A 19,416-nucleotide genomic window follows, 5' to 3' on the forward strand; every position below is an offset into this window, starting at 1 on the left:
CCTTGCACCAGAGGGATCTGTATGTCTTGTCCGTTCAGTGAAACTCCTCCTCCATGTTTCATTTTAATGAGGCTGTTGTCCATATCACGGATTTGGACAGAGGCTGAGCGAGTGCACACAGCATCAGGATCATCTGCACACTGCAGAGTAAGAAAAAACATGCCTTGAACCTCAAGCTTTCACTTTGTCACTTTGCCCCAGGTCCCCAGAAGGCATTTCGCCCTCTGATTTGGGAGGTGTGAAATGTCAGCATGGTTTTATGGGCATAGTTTCTGCATCCCACAACCACCAGCCTGGCAGTCTCAGTTCCATTATCCTGCTAATTATGCACCAAGGAGCAATCCACGGCTCAAAGTCTGGGAAGCAATCCACAGATCTCACACTTGACCCCTAGGAGCAGCCTACAGTGGTGACAGACATCCAGCCCCCATCTCCCAGGTTGCAGCAGGGGCAGGAAGTAGACACAGTCCTGCACAGCCCAGGAAAGAGATGAGTGGTTTGCTGTCCTCCAACTATTGTGCTATTTATGTTCCCAGCTGTGGGTTGGGCAGATGAAGAACAGAGATGGGAGGCCCCTGGGTCTCCTCCCCAGTTTCAAAAGGGAAGTTTCAGTGGAAACTTGTGCTGCAAGTTCCAAACCCAGATGACCTCAGAGCTGCATTATCAGAGCTTTCCAAGGTAGGGCACAGACATAGGTGGTGTGTGCTGTCACACCCAGCTCTCCAGAAAGCCTCTCTGGTGTTGATGGCCCATAAGGACGCCTCTCGATCTCCTGACTGTCACACCTCTCACCACCTTCAGTTCTCTGTCCCTGCCACTTTTCCTCCTATCTCATCTATTCAGTGCCCTTCTTGTTACCCAGGTTACTTCACCTATTGCCACGTGCAACCGCTCAATTAATTTCACAACTGGGTTAACCTCCCTCTGACACCCCCTCCAGGGTCTCCTTCCTTTGCCTTTGCTGGCCTGGTTCCCTTTCCTGCTTCTCTCCAGCTGTCTCCATTCAGTGACCTGCAGCTGCCTCTGTCATCCATCAAGGGAGTCAGCAAAGGTCAGGAGCTGCTGATTGGTTAGTCAGAGAAAGAAAATCAGGAGCCAATGTGACTTCATGGAAAGCAACCCAAAGCACCACTCTGCCAGTGTGCTCTCCACTCTATCTGAGGAAAGGTCTTTTCCCCAGGCAGCTGTGAAGCAGCAGCCTTTCAGGGTGTTTTGCAAGGGGCTCATGATTGGCCTTTATTTGTTTGCTCAGATGGCAAAGAGGCAGTGAGGGCTTGTTCAACAGATCTCCTGGCAGACCTCTGACTCCAGGTAGGCTCCTGGGACTGGCAGTAAGGAGAAGCAAAACACTTTAAGGGAGAAAGACTGCATCTGTTATTTAAACTAGTTGTTTCCATAGGAAAATTACTTCGGCTGGCCTGCATATCTGCAATTTAGATCAAACTCCCCACAGCCCTTCCCACTCCCTCCCAAGAGCATGCTCAGAGACACCAGCCAAGGCTGCTGTTACCTGCACAGTCTCGATGATCACAGAGAAGGAGTTGTCCAGGCAGTCCTTGGCAAATAAGTACTGACAAATGCCACTGAAGGTGAAATACTTGTTGTCAAAGCTTTTGAAATGGGATTGGCCAGTGACAGAGCATTCTCCTGGAAAATGCAGAAAGCCATTATTCACCCTGGTGCCAACCACAAGCAAAATCCTACCCAGACTCTCCCTCCCAAGCTATTAAGGTGGAAGAGCAAACCAGTGGAGCAGGTTGCACAAGGATAAATTTCCCTGTAGACCAGAAAGGAACAGTGAGATACTTATCTCACTGTTGATTCCAGCAAGTCATTACAAGTAGTAACAGAGGCACAGACCAAAGCTGGTGCATCTCTTTATAAATCATGCTCAAGAGCTGGAATTGATGTCTACAGAAAAAAACAACTAAGGAGTGTTTGGGAAGGGAGAGTGATGGACATCAATCAGTGCAGTCCACTGCATTGAAGTGGATTGGATTCTTCTGTAGTATACACCTCAGTGGTCCCTGAAATTCAGCACAGTCACAGAATCAGAGTCTTGGTGATTGGAAGAGACCTCAAAAGATCATCTGATCCAACCCTCTTGCCTAGAGTAGGTTAGAGGACAGATCCAGACAGGTTGCCAGAGAAAGACTGCTCCTCCACCTCCCTTGGCAGCCTGTTCCAAGCCCACACCACTCACTCATTCAGAAATTTCTTCCTCACATCCAGCCTAAACATCCCCTGGCATAACTCAAGCCCATTTTCTCTCATCCTGTCACTGGTTACCTGGGACAAGAGACCAACACCAGCCCTCACTCCAACTTCCTTTCATGTAGCTGAGAGAGCAATGAGATCTCCCCATCAGCATTCTCTTCTCCACACTGAACAACCCAGCTCCCTCAGCCTCTCCTCATATGATATTCCTCCACACTCCTCCTCATTCTCACTGCTCTGCTCTAGACACCCTCCAGCCTCTCAATATCTTTCTTATCCTGTGGTACCCACGAACTGAACCCAGCATTCAAGCATGTGCCCTCACCAGGTCAAAGTAAGGGGGCACTATCACTGTCCTGCTCCTGCTGGACCACACTGGGTTTGGTAAGGCCAGGAAGCCCTTGGCCTTCTTGGCCACTTGTGCACACTGCTGGCTGATGTTCACGCGATCCATCAGCACTCCAGAGCCTTTTGCACTAGGCTGCTTTCCAGCCACTCTTCTGCAAGCCTGTGGCATTGCTTGGAGTTGTTGTGACTAAAGTGCATGACATAAAACTTACCTTGTTGAACTTCATTCCACTGATCTCAGTCCATTGATTTAACCTGCAAGAGCTTTCTTACCCTCAAGCAGATAAAACACACTCCTGCTCGATTTAGTGTCATCTGCAAACTCAGTCCCCACACTCACAGACTACCACACACAGAGAAGGTCTCATGGCAAGCAAGGTGGGCAGGAGACCTCCCTGACCAGGACTTCAGATGTTAAGCCTACATTGGCAATCCACTGACAAAGGGTGGAGAAAGGTTAAGTATTTTGAGCTGGCAGGTGAACCCTGTGAGTTATTGTCTCTCTACTGCCTTTGTGTAAGACATAAGATCTAATGAACATCAAGTGGAATATTCCCTCTTCAACATAATGATCAGCATTAACACCTTAAACCAGCCTTTGCTAAAGCACAACCTTAGAGAGTCTGAGGATTCTCACCTCACACAGCTCTGATTTGCCTTAAGAGAATTCCAGCACCCGCTGGATCTTTGTCATCCACTCTAGAGTAAGAAGGTTTCTTCACCATGACAGTGGTGAGAACCTGGAATGGTTTAGGCCCCATCTCTGAGGTTGTTTAAGGCCAGGCTGGATGAGGCTGTGGTCAGCCTGCTGCTAGGGTAGGGTGTCCCTGGGCATGGCAGGGGGGTTGGAACTGGATGCTCATTGTGATCCCTTCCAACCTGACTGATTCTGTGATTGCAAGGTTTGGTATTTACTGCCTCACCCTGGAAATCTACTCTCTGTTCAATTAAACTTGGACAAGGGTAAAACAAGGATTATTTTGGTCAACTCCAGAGTCAATTACCTGGCTGGCAGGTATAGAGAAGAGATTAAAGAAAGTTTGATTTCTAGAATGTCTCTGCAGCCAGGAGACAAGAGGACAGGATGGCAGCAAGCAAAGATAGGCACTACTACCCAAGACAAGTCCCAGCCCTTTGGCATTGCTCCTAGAAAGGAAATTTCCTTCCTGGGGAAAAATCTCCTTCTTATGGGTCCCTCTGTCTACTCCATTTGGTGTAATGCATCCCATGAGAGTTCCTGAAACCTCCTTCCTTCATAATTAATAAAACTATGGCATCAGCTTGAGAGCTTCTTGCTAGTGACAGCCAGCTATTGTTTCTGGGGTGTACAGCATTACCTTCTAAGCATGAAATCCAGCTGGACACCCAGCCCAGCTTTGTCACCAAGATCACAGCTAGGCAAGTTAGAGAAAAACTTTCACAGAATCAGAGAATGGTTTGAGTTGGAAGAGACCTCCAAAGCTTTTCTACTCCAACCCGCTGCAGTCAGCAGGAACATCCTTCACGAGAACAGGTTGCCCAGGGCCTTGTCCAGCCTCACCCTGAACATCTCCAGGGATGGAGCCTTAACTACCTCCTGCAGGCACGTGTTGCAGTGGTCCAGCACCTTCATGCTAAAGAACTATTCCTCACATCCAATCTAAATCTGTTCTGCTCTCATTTCAAACCATTGCACACATCCTGTCTCTGCAGGCCTTTGCAAACAGTCCCTCTGCAGCTTTCTTAAAGCCCCCTTCAGCTACTGGCAGGCTGCTCTTAGGTCTGCCTGAAGCCTTCTCTTCTCCAGGCTGAACAACCCCAGCTCCCTCAGCCTGTCCTCATAGCAGAGCTGTTCCAAACCCCCTGATCATTTTTGTGGCCCCTCCTCTGGACCTGCTCTATAAGGTCCATTTTCTTCTTGTGCTGAGGGCTTCAGAGTTGGACACAGCACTGCAGGTGAGGTCTTGGCAGAGCAGAATCCCCTCTCTCTATCTCTGGCTATGCTTCTTTGAATGCAGCCCAGGATGCCATTGGTCTTCTGGGCTGCAAGCTCACACTGCTGGCTCCTGTCCAGCTTCTCATCCCCCCTGCACCCCCAAGTTCTGCAGGGCTGTTCTCAATCTCATCATTCCGCACCCTGTATTAATATCTAGGATTGCCTCACCCTAGGTGCAGGACTTTTTACTTTGCCTTATCCAGCCTCATACAATTCTCCTCAGGCTACCTCTCCAATCCATTCAAGTCTCTCCAGATGATATCCCATCCCTTTAGCATATCAACAGCACCACTCAGTTTAGCGTCATCAACCTGACAAACAGGTTGGTTAAAAAAAAAAACAAACAAACAAACAAAACAGACAATGAAGCTCCCTTCAGCTTTTGTTAGTCTATGTACATAAAGTTGTCATCTCTATGGACACTGGCACAGAGTACACCCTCAGCAAGTTTGCTGATGACACCAAGCTGTGTGGTGCAGCAGACACACTGGAGGGAAGGGATGTCATGCAGAGGGACTTGGACAAGCTGGAGAGGTGGGCACAAGCCAACCTCATGAGCTAAAATAAGACCAGGTGCAAGGTCCTGCATTTGAGTCAAGGCAATCTCAAGCACAAATCCAGGCTGGGCAGTGAGTGGCTGGGGAGCAGCCTTTATGACAGGGACTTGAGGTGCTGGTGGATGAGAAGCTCAACATGAGCCAGCAGTGTGCACCTGCAGCCCAGAAAGCCAACCAGATCCTGGGCTGCATCAGGAGAAGTGTGGCCAGCAGGGCAAGGGAGGTGATTCTCCCCCTCTACTCCACTCTGCTGAGACCCCACTTGGAGTGCTGCATCCAGTTCTGGAGCCACTATGACAAAGAGATGTGGAGATGCTGGAGTGTGTCCAGAGAAGGGCCACGAGGATGCTCAGAGGGCTGCAGCAGCTCTGCCATGAGGACAGACTGAAAGAGTTGGGGCTGTTCATTCTGGAGAAGAGGAGGCTCCCAGGTGACCAGAAGGTGGTGGCCTGTGGCCTTCCAGGATCTGAAGGGGGCCTACAAAAAAAGCTGGGGAAGGACTTTTTAGGCTCTCAGGAGTGACAGAACTTAGGGGGAATGGAGCAAAGATGGAGATGGGAATATTCAGACTGAACACAGTGAGGAAGTTGTTCATCATGAGAGTGGTGAGAGCCTGGCATGGGTTGCGCAGGGAGACAATTGAGGCCCCATCCCTGGAGATGTTTAAGGCCAGGCTGGATGGGGCTGTGGCCAGACTGCTCTAGGGCAGGGTGTCCCTGCCCATGGCAGGGAGGTTGGAACTAGATGATCCTTGTGGTCCCTTCCAACCCTGACTGATTCTACAATTCTATTCTGAACAATTGCATTCTCCCTTTTTTAATCACTGCTGACACTCTGAGACAAGGTCTCTTTCAGTCTAAAGCAGGAGGTAATGGAGCACTGATGGGTCACATAAGCTTAAGGTTAATAGAAAGGCTTTTAACAGGCTGGTATGGTTCTCCTAAGCTAGAAGAGTAGCACAGCATCATCTCAAAATGCCCAAACCAAAAACAACTAAGACCCAAATCCTGCTCTTTTCCTATCCTGCCATAATCTGTCTCCTTCACATCCCTTCTGCTCTTCCATTCAATTTCCTAAAGCAAGGAAGAATAAGAGCCAAGCTGTCTCCCTACAGACTTCAATGTACACTACCACAGGGGTCAAATGCTGGTTTCAAGTCAAGAGGATACTTCCACAGCTAAACATAGTGCAGGAACTGAGGCAGGGGATGAATTCAAGATCTAGGCAGGAGAAAACGATAAAGTTAGCACTCTGCTGGCCCATGCACAGCATTAAAAGCCACATCTCTCAAAACTGGGATGGGCAGCCACAATGCTGGTACATCTGTGAGGCAGACTAGGAGGAAGGAGAACAAGAACACTTGAAGAGATGCCACTCCAGTCTGCCACCATCCATGGAAGAGGGGGCTGTCACCTTCTCCCTGAGGGTGGAGTTCCCTCCTTTAGGGCCCAGACTCACGAGGTATTTAGGATTGATCAAATCTACTCCCAGCACTTCAAATTATCCCATGAACAAAGGTATGCTGGTCCAGGCAGAGAGGAAACAGTGCCTCATCCAAGAAACCCAGCAGCATTCATCCCTCTGAAAGCCAATCCTCATAACATACAGACCTTTATATCCTGGTAAACTATGTGAGCAAAGAGGAACAACTCTTCTCACTAAACATAAACTTGTCTTGTCTCACAAGAAGAATTCAGAAATATGACCTGCTGGAAAGCAGCCCTGTGGAGAAGGAGCTGGAAGAGATGGTGGACAAGAAGCTATCCATGGCACAGCAATGTGCCCTGGATGCCAAGAAGGCCAATGGGATCCTGGGGGGCATTAAGAGAGGTGTGGCCAGCAGATGGAGGGAGGTTCTCCTCCCCTCTAACTCTGCCCTAATAAGACCTTACCTAGAATAATTGTGTTCAGTTTGGATTTCCCAGTTCCAGGTTCTACTGGAGAGAGTCCAAGGGAGGGCTACAAAGAAAGCATTGCCATATCAGGGACCATGGGGCTGTTTGGTCTGGTGAAGAGAAGACTGAGAGGGGACCTGGTGGTCCTTCCCAACCATGGTGATTCCTAATGCTTAGATGTGTGCTGAGGGATTTGGTTTAGTCAAGGACTTGTCAGTGTGAAACTAATGATTGGATGCAATGATCTTCAAGGTCTTTTCCAATCTAAGAAATTCTGTGATCTAATCAATGTTTTTAAATATCTGAAGGGCTGAGGGCCAAGAGGGAGATGAGAAATTCTTGTCAGGTTGTGCCCTGGGCTAGGACAAGGTGCAATGGATGTGAACTACAGTACAAGAAGTTCTGCCTCAACACAAGGAAAGACTTCTTTACTGTAGGGGCATAGAGCACTGGAACAGGCTGCCCAGAGAGGTTGTGGAGTTGCATTCTCTGGAGACTTTCAAGGCCTGTCTGGATGTGCTCCTCTGTGATCTGTGTTAGATAGTATTGTCCTGCTCTGGCAGGGAGGTTGGACTCAAAAATCTCTTGGGTGCCTTCCAACCCCTAACATCCCTGTGAGCCTGTGTACCACTCAGCTTGATTACATGGCCCTAAATCTGGCAGGGGGTTGGACTTGATGATCTTTGGAGGCCCCTTCCAACCCCTAGACATCCTGTGATCCCTTATAGATTGCCACTGGAGCAAGCAAGAAAAAAGATTCATTTTTGCATGGAAAACCAACCAAACAAAAATACATGTAAGCAGGATGTGAATAGGAGGAATAAAGGTAGACCTTGTCAAAACCTGTAAAGAAGAGAGCCACCATACCTGGGATTCCCCGTTGCTACAGATCCAGGTGCCACGTCTACAGATGCTATGAAACAATGCAGGGTAAAGTTAGGCAAGGGCACAAAAAGTTCAAAATCCTCTGTTGCAACGTTTTTGTTGCTAAATAATTGAAAGGCAGGCTGCTGTTTCAGGGAAACTAAACTCAATGTCTTTTTCATCTCCCACAACCTTGATTCTGAAGTTATCCATTCCCCTATTAACATCATTCAACTTCAACTGCTGGTAACAAGAGCTGGAATGGTTTCAAAGCCCAATAGGGTCTGGTTTCTTCCACCAAGGTTTAACCACTGATGTGGAATGCATTTTAATGCAATTCTGAAGGTTTATCTCTTGATACAATGTTTTCATTTTCAAAATAAAACAAAACAAAGAATCATAGAATCTGTAGGAAAAGACATTTTAGGGCATTGAGTTCAACATAGAAAGTTTTGAAGGGACCTTCAGAAAAATCACATATTAAAACCCTCAATTCCAAGAAGGGAAACTTCAAAGCTAGGTCAGTTGACTGAGGGACATCACCCAGCTGAGTTTAAAATCTCCAGGATGAGGTCCACAGCCTCTCTGCACAGTTTCCCAGTGCTGCACAGTCTCAAGGGAAGACTTTTTTAATTGTGTCTAGACAGGATTTCCCCTTCTGCCTCTTGTGTTTGTTGCCTTCATGCATCCTTCAGTATTTGCCTCTGAGAAGAACTTGGCCCTCTGTTTTTCAAAACCCTCCCTTCAGGCAGTCAAGTTCCTCCAGTAACTTCCTAGCCTTTAAAACAAATCTATTTTCTCTTTGCTGCTTTTTGCATCACAAACTCCCTTGCTGTGATCATCTCCAGTGTCCTCCACAAGTCTCTCTCCAGTCCTTAAACTTCTCTTTCAGTTGGAATAGTGTGGCCAGTGCTGGGCTCCAAGTCACAGCCTCAAAGTTCAACACAGAACAGGGTTCCTTTAACCACTCAGCCCCCTGATAAACTATTGTGAGGGGTCAGTTTATTGAGGATGGTAAATGAAGAGCTGGTGGAATGACACTCTCCAAAGCAGTATCAAATTTGATTAACAGAAGCATTTTTCTCACCACAGAGTCTTATCAGGCAGCCCTGATCTCCCAAGAGCACAAAGATTGAGCAGTGTGGTCAAGCTCAAGCTACAAAGACAGCTCCAGAGAAAAAAAAACCCAACTCAACAAAATACCCATGTCATAGTTATGGGTCTTATCTCCTGAACATACAGTGCAGTGTCATAAAAAAATGTCTGATTAACAGTCATGATGCATGGAACTTCCTTCTGGATACAGTGGCCTTCTCTAAGTCCTTCTGTACTCTAATTGGAACATCTGAGCACTTCCACAAAGCCAGATCAGGAATACATCACTCATGCCACTTCCCTTCTTTAGGCAGTTAGCCTTCCCTGCCAGCCTGGGGCTCATGAGGGCCAGAAAGGTAACCCCCAAGCCATGCAGCTGGAAAGATTTGTTAGCTTTGCATTGAAACTCCAAGCTACCTTCTATTGGAAAGAATGGGGGTGTAGAGGTTAAATAATCATAGGAAATCAAAGCAAACACACCACTGCTGACACTAACCAGACATGGGAATCTTGCTGGTCAGTCTTATCCACAGGAAACAGGTCCAGCACTCTTTGAAAGGACTATGAGGCTACATTGTTCTAGCTAATATGCCTTTAAAAGCAGAGCTGACTTTGTCTCTGTGAGCAGCTCACTTCTGGAAGGGACTTGCATTTCCAGTAAGAGAGCAGCTCCTTTGCCAATGAAAGACACTTTAAAAGTAGAGGGAGATTTAGAGCAACGAAGCTGGGGAAGGGCCTGGAGAATTAATCTTATGAAGAATGACTGAGGGAGCTGGAAATGGGCAGTTTGAAGAAGGAGGCTGAGGGGAGAGCTCATGACTGTCCAACAGCTACCTGAAAGGACTTTTGTGGTGATGCTGCTGCTGGTCTCTTCTCACAGGTAATTAATGATAGAACAAGAGGGTACAGCCTCAAGCTGAGACTGGGGAGATTTAGATGGACACTAGGAAACATTTTTTCCCCAGAAAGAGTGGGTCAGCATTTGAATGTCTGCCCAGGGAAGTGGTGGAACCACCAATCTAGGTGTGTTTAAAAAATCATTTGTATGTGGTGCTTGGGAATATGGTTTAAGGGTGACCTTTGTAGAGTAGGGTTATCGGTTGAACTTCATGATCCTGGGGATCTTTTCCAACCTGAATGATTCTGTGATATCTGGGAAGAAAAAAATCATCTACACCTGTCACTAACCTGTGGACAGTGTTTATCTAGAGCAACATAAGCTTGACATTAGGAGGAATTCTTCCCCAAAGAGAATGATTGGCATTGGAATGGGCTGCCCGAGGGCGGTGGTGGAGTCACTGTCCCTGGAGGTGTTCTGTAAAAGCCTGGATGAGGCACTTAGTCGCCATTGTGTAGTTGGTTGTCTAGCTGTGAGGGTGCTAGGTTGGACTGGATGATCTTGGAGGTCTCTTCCAACCGCTTGATTCTATGATCCAGAGCAATGCAGAGTTTACCATGAGTTGCAGTCCTGGGAGATGGATGAAGCCAGGAGGAATGTTGCAAGAGTGGATGCAGGAGCAGTCAGAGGTTTCAATGCAGTGTTCACCATCAAGGAGCTTCCCCTCTGGATAAAACCAGGTAGTAGCAGATGTACATTTCACACACACACACAAGGGACAAAAAGACAAAAACAAACAGATTTACTAGTTCTTCAGGACACTTGGCAGGACTTCACATGCATTGTTATCCACAGTTAGTCACAGACAGCAATATAAAAGAGGGCTTTGTCAAAAAGTCTCATGAGGGCTGGTGTCTCCTCTCGCTTCTAATGCTACGTACTCCCGCCAATCTACTGAACAGAGCGGTCGCTGCGTGCTCTCAGAAGAGCCATTTCTTGAGCAAGCACCCCCAGTCCTAAACAACATATTGGAGCACATGTCAGCCAAGGCTGAATTAAACAGTCAGTCTAGAAAGCTGAACTGTTGGAAAAATGCTGCAGTAAAAGATGTCCAGACAGGTTTTTTATGTGTTGTAAGAGGACAGGAGACAAAGTAATGGAAAGTCTATCAGACAGGGCCTGAAAGAAACATTATCATATGGAGCTGTGTCTTCTCTTCTCAGCTTCTGCAGGAGGACAAAAGGGAAAGGGCTAACCTTCAAGGCCTGTCTGGATGTGTTCCTCTGTGATCTGTGCTAGATTGTGTGGTCCTGCTCCAGCAGAGAGGTTGGACTCTATCTCCTTGGGTCTCTTCCAACCTCTAATATCCTGTGAACTTCCAACTTGGATCTTGCTACTGAGGTTTCCAGAGTACACAGCTACAACTACCCACTCCATATGGAATTCCTCTTAGAAGGATAAGTGGAGGTATAGAAGAGTTACCAGACTCATTGAAGATTGCATCACAGGCAGGCAACAGAAGAACAAGTGTCCTTCTCTGAGATCCCCATGTTAAGAGGTAGTTGATATGCCTTTGTTTTCAAAAGAGCTGCTCTTGCAAAGCATTTTGTTTTTTGTCCTGTTTGAGGGACTCCTTCTAGTTGCCTACAGAGATTTTGGCCTTTTGTCCTGGCAACAGCTGTCAATGCTGACAAGGTAAGGCCTCTTTCTCCCATTCTTCCCATAGAGCTGCCTGCAAAGATCTCTGCTAGGAGGAAATCCTCTCAGTGGGAGATACTCAAAACAAGATCTGAGAATGTAAGAGTGGTGTAAGCTCTCCAGAGAGCAGAAGACAACAGAACATCCACCCTTTTTCCCCCTTAGCAATTATAACTCCATTTACTGCAACGAAAGTAGCTGCATGCTGCACGTAAGCAAAAACACCTGAGACATTTACTGAAACAGAACCTTTCCCTCTCAGAGCACTGGAGGGAACCAAAGTTTCTGTTCGCATGCAGTCCCTTCGTACCAATCTACTCAGTCCTCATGCAATACCTTTTCTGCTGACCTTCTATTTCTCTATTTATCTACTCCTGCCCCCTTAGACCCTTTCTGTACTGAATTGACCAGTACAACCATCAGTGGAAAGAATATGGCAAGAGTCTCTGCTCAGCCAGAGAGTATATCTCCTTAGCTCTTTCCCAGCACTCTAGGAGCTCTCAAATACAACAATTTAGATCCTTCACAACAAAGCAAGCTCCTGTGTCCAGCTATGTCACCTGTGATGCTCTATGTGCATCCTTCCAGGTCCACAGTGACAGCTTTGAGCCTCCAGTAAGAGGCTGACAGCTCTGCAACTAAGTTCTGAATGCAACATAAACAAGGTTATGTTGTCACTGCTGCCTTCTTCAGGAAATCAGACTGTGGTCTCCAGTGAGCTTCCATTACACTTCTATTTTGTACAAGGAAACAGTGAAGACCTCTGTGTATTTGCACAAAGTCCAGATTAGAAGGGCCAAGTGTAGATAGTGTTATTGAGAAAAAAGAAACACCCAAACCCCAGATCACCTCCATGCCACAGATCCCTACCGGCGTGCCCTGCCAAAGATCCCCAACTGCCAACCAAGGATCCAAACCAACCAATGCTGCCATGCCAAGCCAGAAATCAAACGCACCATGCCACATTGCCAAGCCAAAATCCAAGCCACCATGCCAAGCCAAGATCCAAACCACCACCACCCCTGGGCCATGCCAAGCCAGAGAATCCAAGCCGACCATGCCAAGCCAGAGATCCAAACCACCACCGCTGCCATGCCTAGCCAGAGATCCAAACCACCACCCCTGTCCATTGCCAAGCCAGAGATCCAAACCACCCACTGCTGCCGTGTCAAGCCAGAGATCCAAACCACCACCGCTGGCACGTTGCAAGCCCAGAGATCCAACCACCACCATCATCCCCACCAAACAAACCAACCACCCAAACCACCCAGAAAGACCAAACAAAAAAAAGCACCAAAACCCAACAAAACAAACCAAAATAACAGAAACAAAACAAAAAATCAAGATAAAGCCAAACAACCAAACCGCCAAACAAGAACAACAAACCTGACATACATATTCCCCCCTCAAAAAAAAAAATCCAAAGAAAGAAAACCCAAAAAAGTTAGAAATGGGAGCCTAGGGAGCTTTGCAATCAGGAATCAAAAACTGTCTTCCTACAGTTACCTCAAACACAACAGACAGAGAAAGAAGACTAGTGGTTAGCCAATCCAAGCTCCTGTACAAATGAATTCAAACAAGTGAAGCCCTTTGTCTGATTCATGAAGTGCTTTGGAATTACACTGTGAGCTCTACACATACTGAGCTTCTGTAAGAAATTCCTTCAGCCTGTTCTCTGTTCTTTTATTTCTCTAACTGGATGCTCTTAAGCCAAAGCAATTCAGCAGGGATCTCGATGTGTCAGTGGTAAGCAGCCCCTCAGCAAGAAAAGCAATCCTGAACTATGAGATGGTGCTGATTTTTCCACTGAAACATTTGGGGTTTTTTTCAGTTGGCTCTCAAAAATGGCCCTTTCATCAAGTGAGCATCCAGGCATTGTAGGAGCTGCTTTATTTTAGGGCACAGTGCCAGAAAAGAGTATCTGACTTCAGGACAGTCTAAGGGGAAGACACAGCTCTCCTTCTTCTAATAAAATATGTAGCAGCACTGCCAAGTGTTTTGCTGTAAAATAACCCAAATAAATAAATTACCAGGGCAGCTGCAGCCATCAACACATTGTCCATGGCACACTTCGTTGATATTCAGGCTCTGACAGGTTCTGGCACAGGGGGATATGCACTCCTTATATTCCATGCCAACTGGACAACTTGGCCCTGAAACAATTAAAATAAGTTAGAAAAGTAAAATTCTCAATAATGCTTCAATAAAACCCTTAATTATCAAAAGCTGAACCATGGAGACACCAAAAAAGTTCTCATCCTTTTCCAATCACTGATTTTCTTTCTCAGAAGCACTGTGTACACTTGATTTCCAGTTTGCTGCAACATCATCTGTCAGCTTCTTCTGTAAAGCAAATCAAAGCCACATTCTTTGCTAACAAAGTGAGTCTTAATCACTGAAGCCAGGCAGGTGAAGATCAAACAAGCACAGACAGTATCAAAGCAGTTTGCACAGACAAGCACGCTCTGTACTGCTAAACTGTGCTGCTACTCCACTCATTCCTGAAATTCTGCTGGTTTCTGTCTCCAGAGGCAAGTGGGATACAGTTAAGACTCTCAAATTTCCATTTGCTTCCAGAAGACTGCCAGCAGAGGAAAATACCCATGCTGTGGTATCTGCACCACTGTCATTATCTGAGATGGGGCATTAGGCAAGCACACATTTTTAGCTCTTCCTTCATTCTCATGCATGGACATACCCCACAAGACTTCGTGGGCATGCAGTGGGAAGAAAAGATTAGAGCCTGCCCTTTTTCAGCAAATCTTCTATTGAAGGAGGTGGCAGGAAAATTAAGGAGCAGTCTTGTTTGCTATGACTCCAGGGCTTCAGCATTGGCTCACACTCTGGTAAAGTGTGCCCAGCGCCAGGTCCTTCCAATACAGCAGAGCATTTCATGTCCCTCATGCAACTGTCATCACCTCCTGAGGAAGCATCATTAACTAGACGAATCATAGAATGGTTTGAGTTGGAAGGGACTTTTGAAGGTCATCCAATCCAACCCTCTTGCAGTCAGCAGGGACGTCCTCCACTAGAGCAGCTTGCTCAGTCTTCTCAAGCCTCATCTCTTGGGACCTCAACCACCTCCCTGGGCAACCTGTTGCAGTGTTCCAGCACCTTCATGTTAAGGAACTTGGTCCTCACATCCAATCTAAATCTGCTCTCATTTCAAACCATCGCCCTCATCCTGTCCCTGTAGACCTTTGCAAACAGTCCCTCTGCAACCTTTGTGCAGCCCCCTTCAGCTATTGGCAGGCTGGTCTTAGGTCTGCCTGGAGCCTTCTCTTTTCCAGGCTGAAGAATCCCAGCTTCCCTAGCCCATCTTTGTAGCAGAGCTACTCCAGCCCCCAGTTGTCATCAGGGCCCTCCTCTGGACCTGCTCCATCAGGTCCACGTGTTGAGGACTCCAAAGCTGGAGCTCCTGACATTGTAGCAAGCCTCTTCTCTTTCCTCTGAGTCAGGAAGAAAAACTGTGAAGTTAAGGGTTAGAAATGTCCTCTGAAACTCTCAGGAACACTTTAGCTTATTCATAGCTTTACTTAAAGGCAGACTTGGCATAAAACTGGTTCCCTAGCTTGCACCATAGGAAAGCAGACAAATTCTCATTGTCTCCCTTTTAAAACACAAAAGGGAAGAAAAATAATTGTTGGGATAATGACATTAGGTGATTGATTTACTAATTTCTGTGGGCAGGTATTTCAGTGGGTTCTCCAGCGGAGCTGCAAGTGCATAGCAATGCTGGGTGCAAACGTGACCTTTCCTCTATAAATACCATCATCTGAATCTATCTGCGCAATTCCTGCTTGCAAAACTTCAGCAGAGATGCAATCAGGGCCTCTGACCTCAGCAAAACTGGGCTAATAAAAGGTTGGCTTTCAAAGATACAACCGGGATCTCCAAGCCTATGCAACAGCTGGCTCAAGGGAAGCAACATGAATTCAGAGATTCATAGAATGCTTTAGGTTGCAAGAGACCTTCAAGACCACCCAATTCCAGTCCCCCTGTCACAGGCAAGGACACTTCACAGTAGACCAGGGTGCTCAAGCCCTACTCCAATCTAGCCTTCAACACCTCCAGGGAGAGAGCATCCACAATCTCCCTCCGTAACTTGTTCCAGTGTCTCCCCACCCTCTCTGCCAAGAATTTCTTCCCAGTCTCAATCTGCCCTCAAGCTTCAATCCAGTCCCTCTCATGCTATCATTCCAAGCCCTTGTCAAAAGCCCCTTCCTGGCTTTCTTGTAGCCCGCTTTAGGTACTGGAAGGCTGCTCTAAGGTCTCCCCAGAATCTTCTTTTCTCCAGACTTAATAACCTCAACTCTCTCAGCATGTCCCGAAAGGAGAGGTTCTCCAGCTCTCTGATCATCTTTGTAGCTTACTCTGGACTCACTCCAACAGCTCCAGGTCTCTTATGCTGGAGGCAGTGCTGCAGGTGGGGTCTCGCAGACCCCTCCCTGTCCTGCTGCTCTCCCTGGGTTGGATGCAGCCCAGCACACAGCTGCTGCCTGGGCTGCTAGCAACCATTCCTGGCTCCTGGGGAGTTTTCCCCTCAACTGATACCCCCAAGCCGTTCTCCTCCAGATGGCTCTGGAGCATTAATTTCAGTGCAATTGGTTCAAGTGAATAAAAATTAATCAATTGTCTTTGAAAAAATGTCAAGGAGAGCCTGTCACAAGGATACTGAGAGAGAAGCAAAGGCTGAATAGCCCAACACATCTCATCCATACGTAAAGTAGAATCACAGAATCAGACAGGGTTGGAAGGATCACAAGGATCATCTAGTTCCATTCCCCCTGCCATAGGCAGGACACCTCATGTTAGATCAGACTCCCATCCAGCCTGGCCTTAAAACACCTCCAGGAATAGGGTTTCCACTACTTCCATGGGCAGCCCATTCCAGAGTCTCGCCACCCTCATGCTGAAGAACTTCTTGCTAACATCCGACTCAAATCTACCCATTTCTAGCTTTGTTCCATTCCTCCCAGTCATATCACTACTTGACAACATAAAAAGTCCCTCCCCAGCTTTGTTGTAGGCCTCCTTCAGATACTGAAAGGTCATAATAAAGTCACCTCAGAGCCATCCTGAACATCCTCTCTATGCTTTTATGTAGCAATTAAGTCTTCACTGACTTCATATATTAAAGTGGGACCTGTAACAGCTCAGGATCTTCATATATGTTTCAAACAATCCTTCTTTAGGGATAACTTGGAGGAAAAGGTAGGTGATGAACAGCTAAAGGGGGAGCAAATAAATGCACTTCAGATAAATCCAAGTGATAGACACTTCAGATTGTAACTTGTCACACCTCAGCCAACCTAAATCAAAATCTTCAAAACACCATAGTTGTTCTCAGCTGCAGAATAGAGATCTACCAGACAAGTGTGGAATCATAGAATCAGTCAGGGTTGGAAGGGACCACAAGGATCATCCAGTTCCAGGTCCAATCCTCCTGCCATGCTCAGGGACACTTCATGCCACATCAGGCCATCTAGAGCCTCATCCAGCCTGGCCTTAAACACCTCCAGGCTCGGGGCCTCAACCACCTCCATGGGCAATCCATGCCAGGCTCTCACCACTCTCATGATGAACAACTTCCTCCTCATGTGCACTCTGAATCTCCCCCCTAGTTCTTTTAAGTCCCTGAGAGCCTTAAAAGTCCTTCCCCAGCTTTTCTGTAGGCCCCCTTCAGATCCTGGAAGGCCACAAGAAGGTCACCTGGGAGCCTCCTCTTCTTCAGAATGAACAGCCCCAACTCCTTCAGTCTGTTCTCATGGCAGAGCTGCTGCAGCCCTCTGAGCATCCTCGTGGCCCTTCTCTGGACACACTCCAGCATCTCCACATCTCTTTTGTCATAGTGGCTCCAGAACTGGATGCAGTACTCCAAGTGGGGTCTCAGCAGAGTGGAGTAGAGGGGGAGAATCACCTCCCTTGCCCTGCTGGCCACACTTCTCCTGATGCAGCCCAGGATCTGGTTGGCTTTCTGGGCTGCAGGTGTACACTGCTAGCTCATGTTGAGCTTCTCATCCACCAGCACCTCCAAGTCCCTCTCCAGCCACTCACTGCCCAGCCTGGATTTGTGCTTGGGATTGCCTTGACCCAGATGCAGAATCTTGCACTTGGTCTTGTTGAACCTTGTGAGGTTGGCTTGTGCCCACCTCTCCAGACTGCCCAGTCCCTCTGGATGGATCCCTGCCTTCCCGCCTGTCTGCTGCACCACACAGCTTGGTGTCATCAGCAATCTTACTGAGGGTGTACACAATGCCTCTGCCCATGGCATGCACAAAGATGTTGAACAAGACTGGTCCCAGGAGTGATCCCTGAGGGTCTGCAATTGTCAGTGGCCTCCACTTGGCCATGGAGCCATTGACAGCCACTCTCTGGGTGCAGCCGTCAAGCCAGTTCTTTATCCATCTCGTGGTCCACCCATTAAACCCATGTGTCAGCAGCTTGGAGACCAGGATGTGGTCAGGACAGTGTCAAAGGCCTTGCTCAGCTCCAGGTAAATGACATCAACGATCTCATGTAGTACAAGGAACCTAGGAATAAACCTCTCAACTTACTGCATGAGCTCTCTTCAGGCCACCCATCCAAAATCACTCCTTCTTGAGCACAGCTCCTTGCATAATCCAGGAAGGCTGAGCAGTGGCAGTCCACGTGCTGGGTACAAGAACAAATGTCTCTCTCACACAGACTGATGTAGGGCTCCGGATCGACCCGATGGTGGCACCGGGAGAAGGTCAAAGACGTCCTTAGCAGCTGACAGGTTTCCATGACACCCTGCACAAGAAGTGAAGAACAAAGGAAGGGGGGAGGGGGGAAGGCACAAAATGAGTTGTTATTATAAGGCTCAGGAAGGAAGGAGAAAACCCAGATTTTTTCCAAACACAGTCATCACTGTTATTGAATAACATCACAGCCTGGGCAACCTGATCTAGTCAAGGATGTTTCTGCAGAGGGGGTTGGTCTTGATGACCTTTAGAGGTCCCTTCCAACCCAAACCATTCTGTGGTTCTATGATTTAATATCACCACGTGGTTACATAACATCATAGTTAGGACTTAGTAATGAGCTACATCTATTACATTAACATGCTGGTTTTTATAAAATGGAGCTTCATAGGAGGGAGTTTTCATCCAGAATCACATCAGTTAGCAAACAGAGGGAAACAAAGACCTGTGTTCTACCCAGGGAGGAACCAGATAGCATCTGGAATAACAGGAAAACAGAGACATTAGGAAGAGAAACTTACAAAGAAGTTGCAACAGAAGAGAAAAAAACACCAGACCCCCGTTTAGATAACGAGGGAAAGATCAAGTCTGACTCAAATTCAAGCAATCAAATTTGTTTCCTACTTCTGACCACATGTTCCTGCCTCTCCTGCTGGCTTGCCCAATGCACAACAGGTCAATTTAACTCGAATAAAAGGCAAGGAAAAAAAAACACCAGCCAGGCAAGAAAAGCAATTTGTTCTGCTCTTGTTACATCAGCACAATAGCAGCCAGTGTAAGGAAAGGACTGCACAGCGAGATGGAGATGAGGCGACAAGACCTCTCCTTTCAGACAGCAGCAAGCCAAGATGAAACTCAGCTCTACATCAAACAAAACCTAAGGAAAGCTTAGTTTCTGGCTGAGTTCTTCAAGCAAGGTTCCCAAATACATTCTTTTAAGCATGCATTATGTCATAGTTCAGTAAGGCTGAGGTCCTTAGTGCAGGTTTCTGAAAGGATGACCTGAGTTCAGGTAAGGGAAAAATTCTTTCCTCGTATAAACCTAGCACAATCAAAGCATATTTTCCTCCTCCTAATCAGTAATTGTTAGATAAAATCTGAAGGGACTGCAAGAAGGCTGCAGAGGGACTGTTTGAAAAGGCCTACAGTGACAGGATAATAGTTTGAAATGAGAGCACAGCAAATTTAGATTGGATGTGAGGAA

At 47.1% G+C, this 19,416-nt stretch overlaps 1 protein-coding gene across 1 annotated transcript in view; it reads right to left on the reverse strand.

The window, feature by feature from the left end:
* Positions 1–19,416, reverse strand: part of VWF (von Willebrand factor) — a 220,778-nt gene that overhangs the window by 176,229 nt on the left and 25,133 nt on the right. The window contains 8 exon segments of the mRNA XM_064142874.1: positions 2–140; positions 1,511–1,647; positions 2,966–2,970; positions 7,855–7,905; positions 10,406–10,431; positions 10,433–10,515; positions 13,518–13,640; positions 18,045–18,261. Coding sequence (XP_063998944.1) covers positions 2–140; positions 1,511–1,647; positions 2,966–2,970; positions 7,855–7,905; positions 10,406–10,431; positions 10,433–10,515; positions 13,518–13,640; positions 18,045–18,261 — 781 coding nt within the window.

Source organism: Pogoniulus pusillus, chromosome 4 (genome assembly GCF_015220805.1).
Source record: "Pogoniulus pusillus isolate bPogPus1 chromosome 4, bPogPus1.pri, whole genome shotgun sequence".
Lineage (NCBI taxonomy): Eukaryota > Metazoa > Chordata > Aves > Piciformes > Lybiidae > Pogoniulus > Pogoniulus pusillus.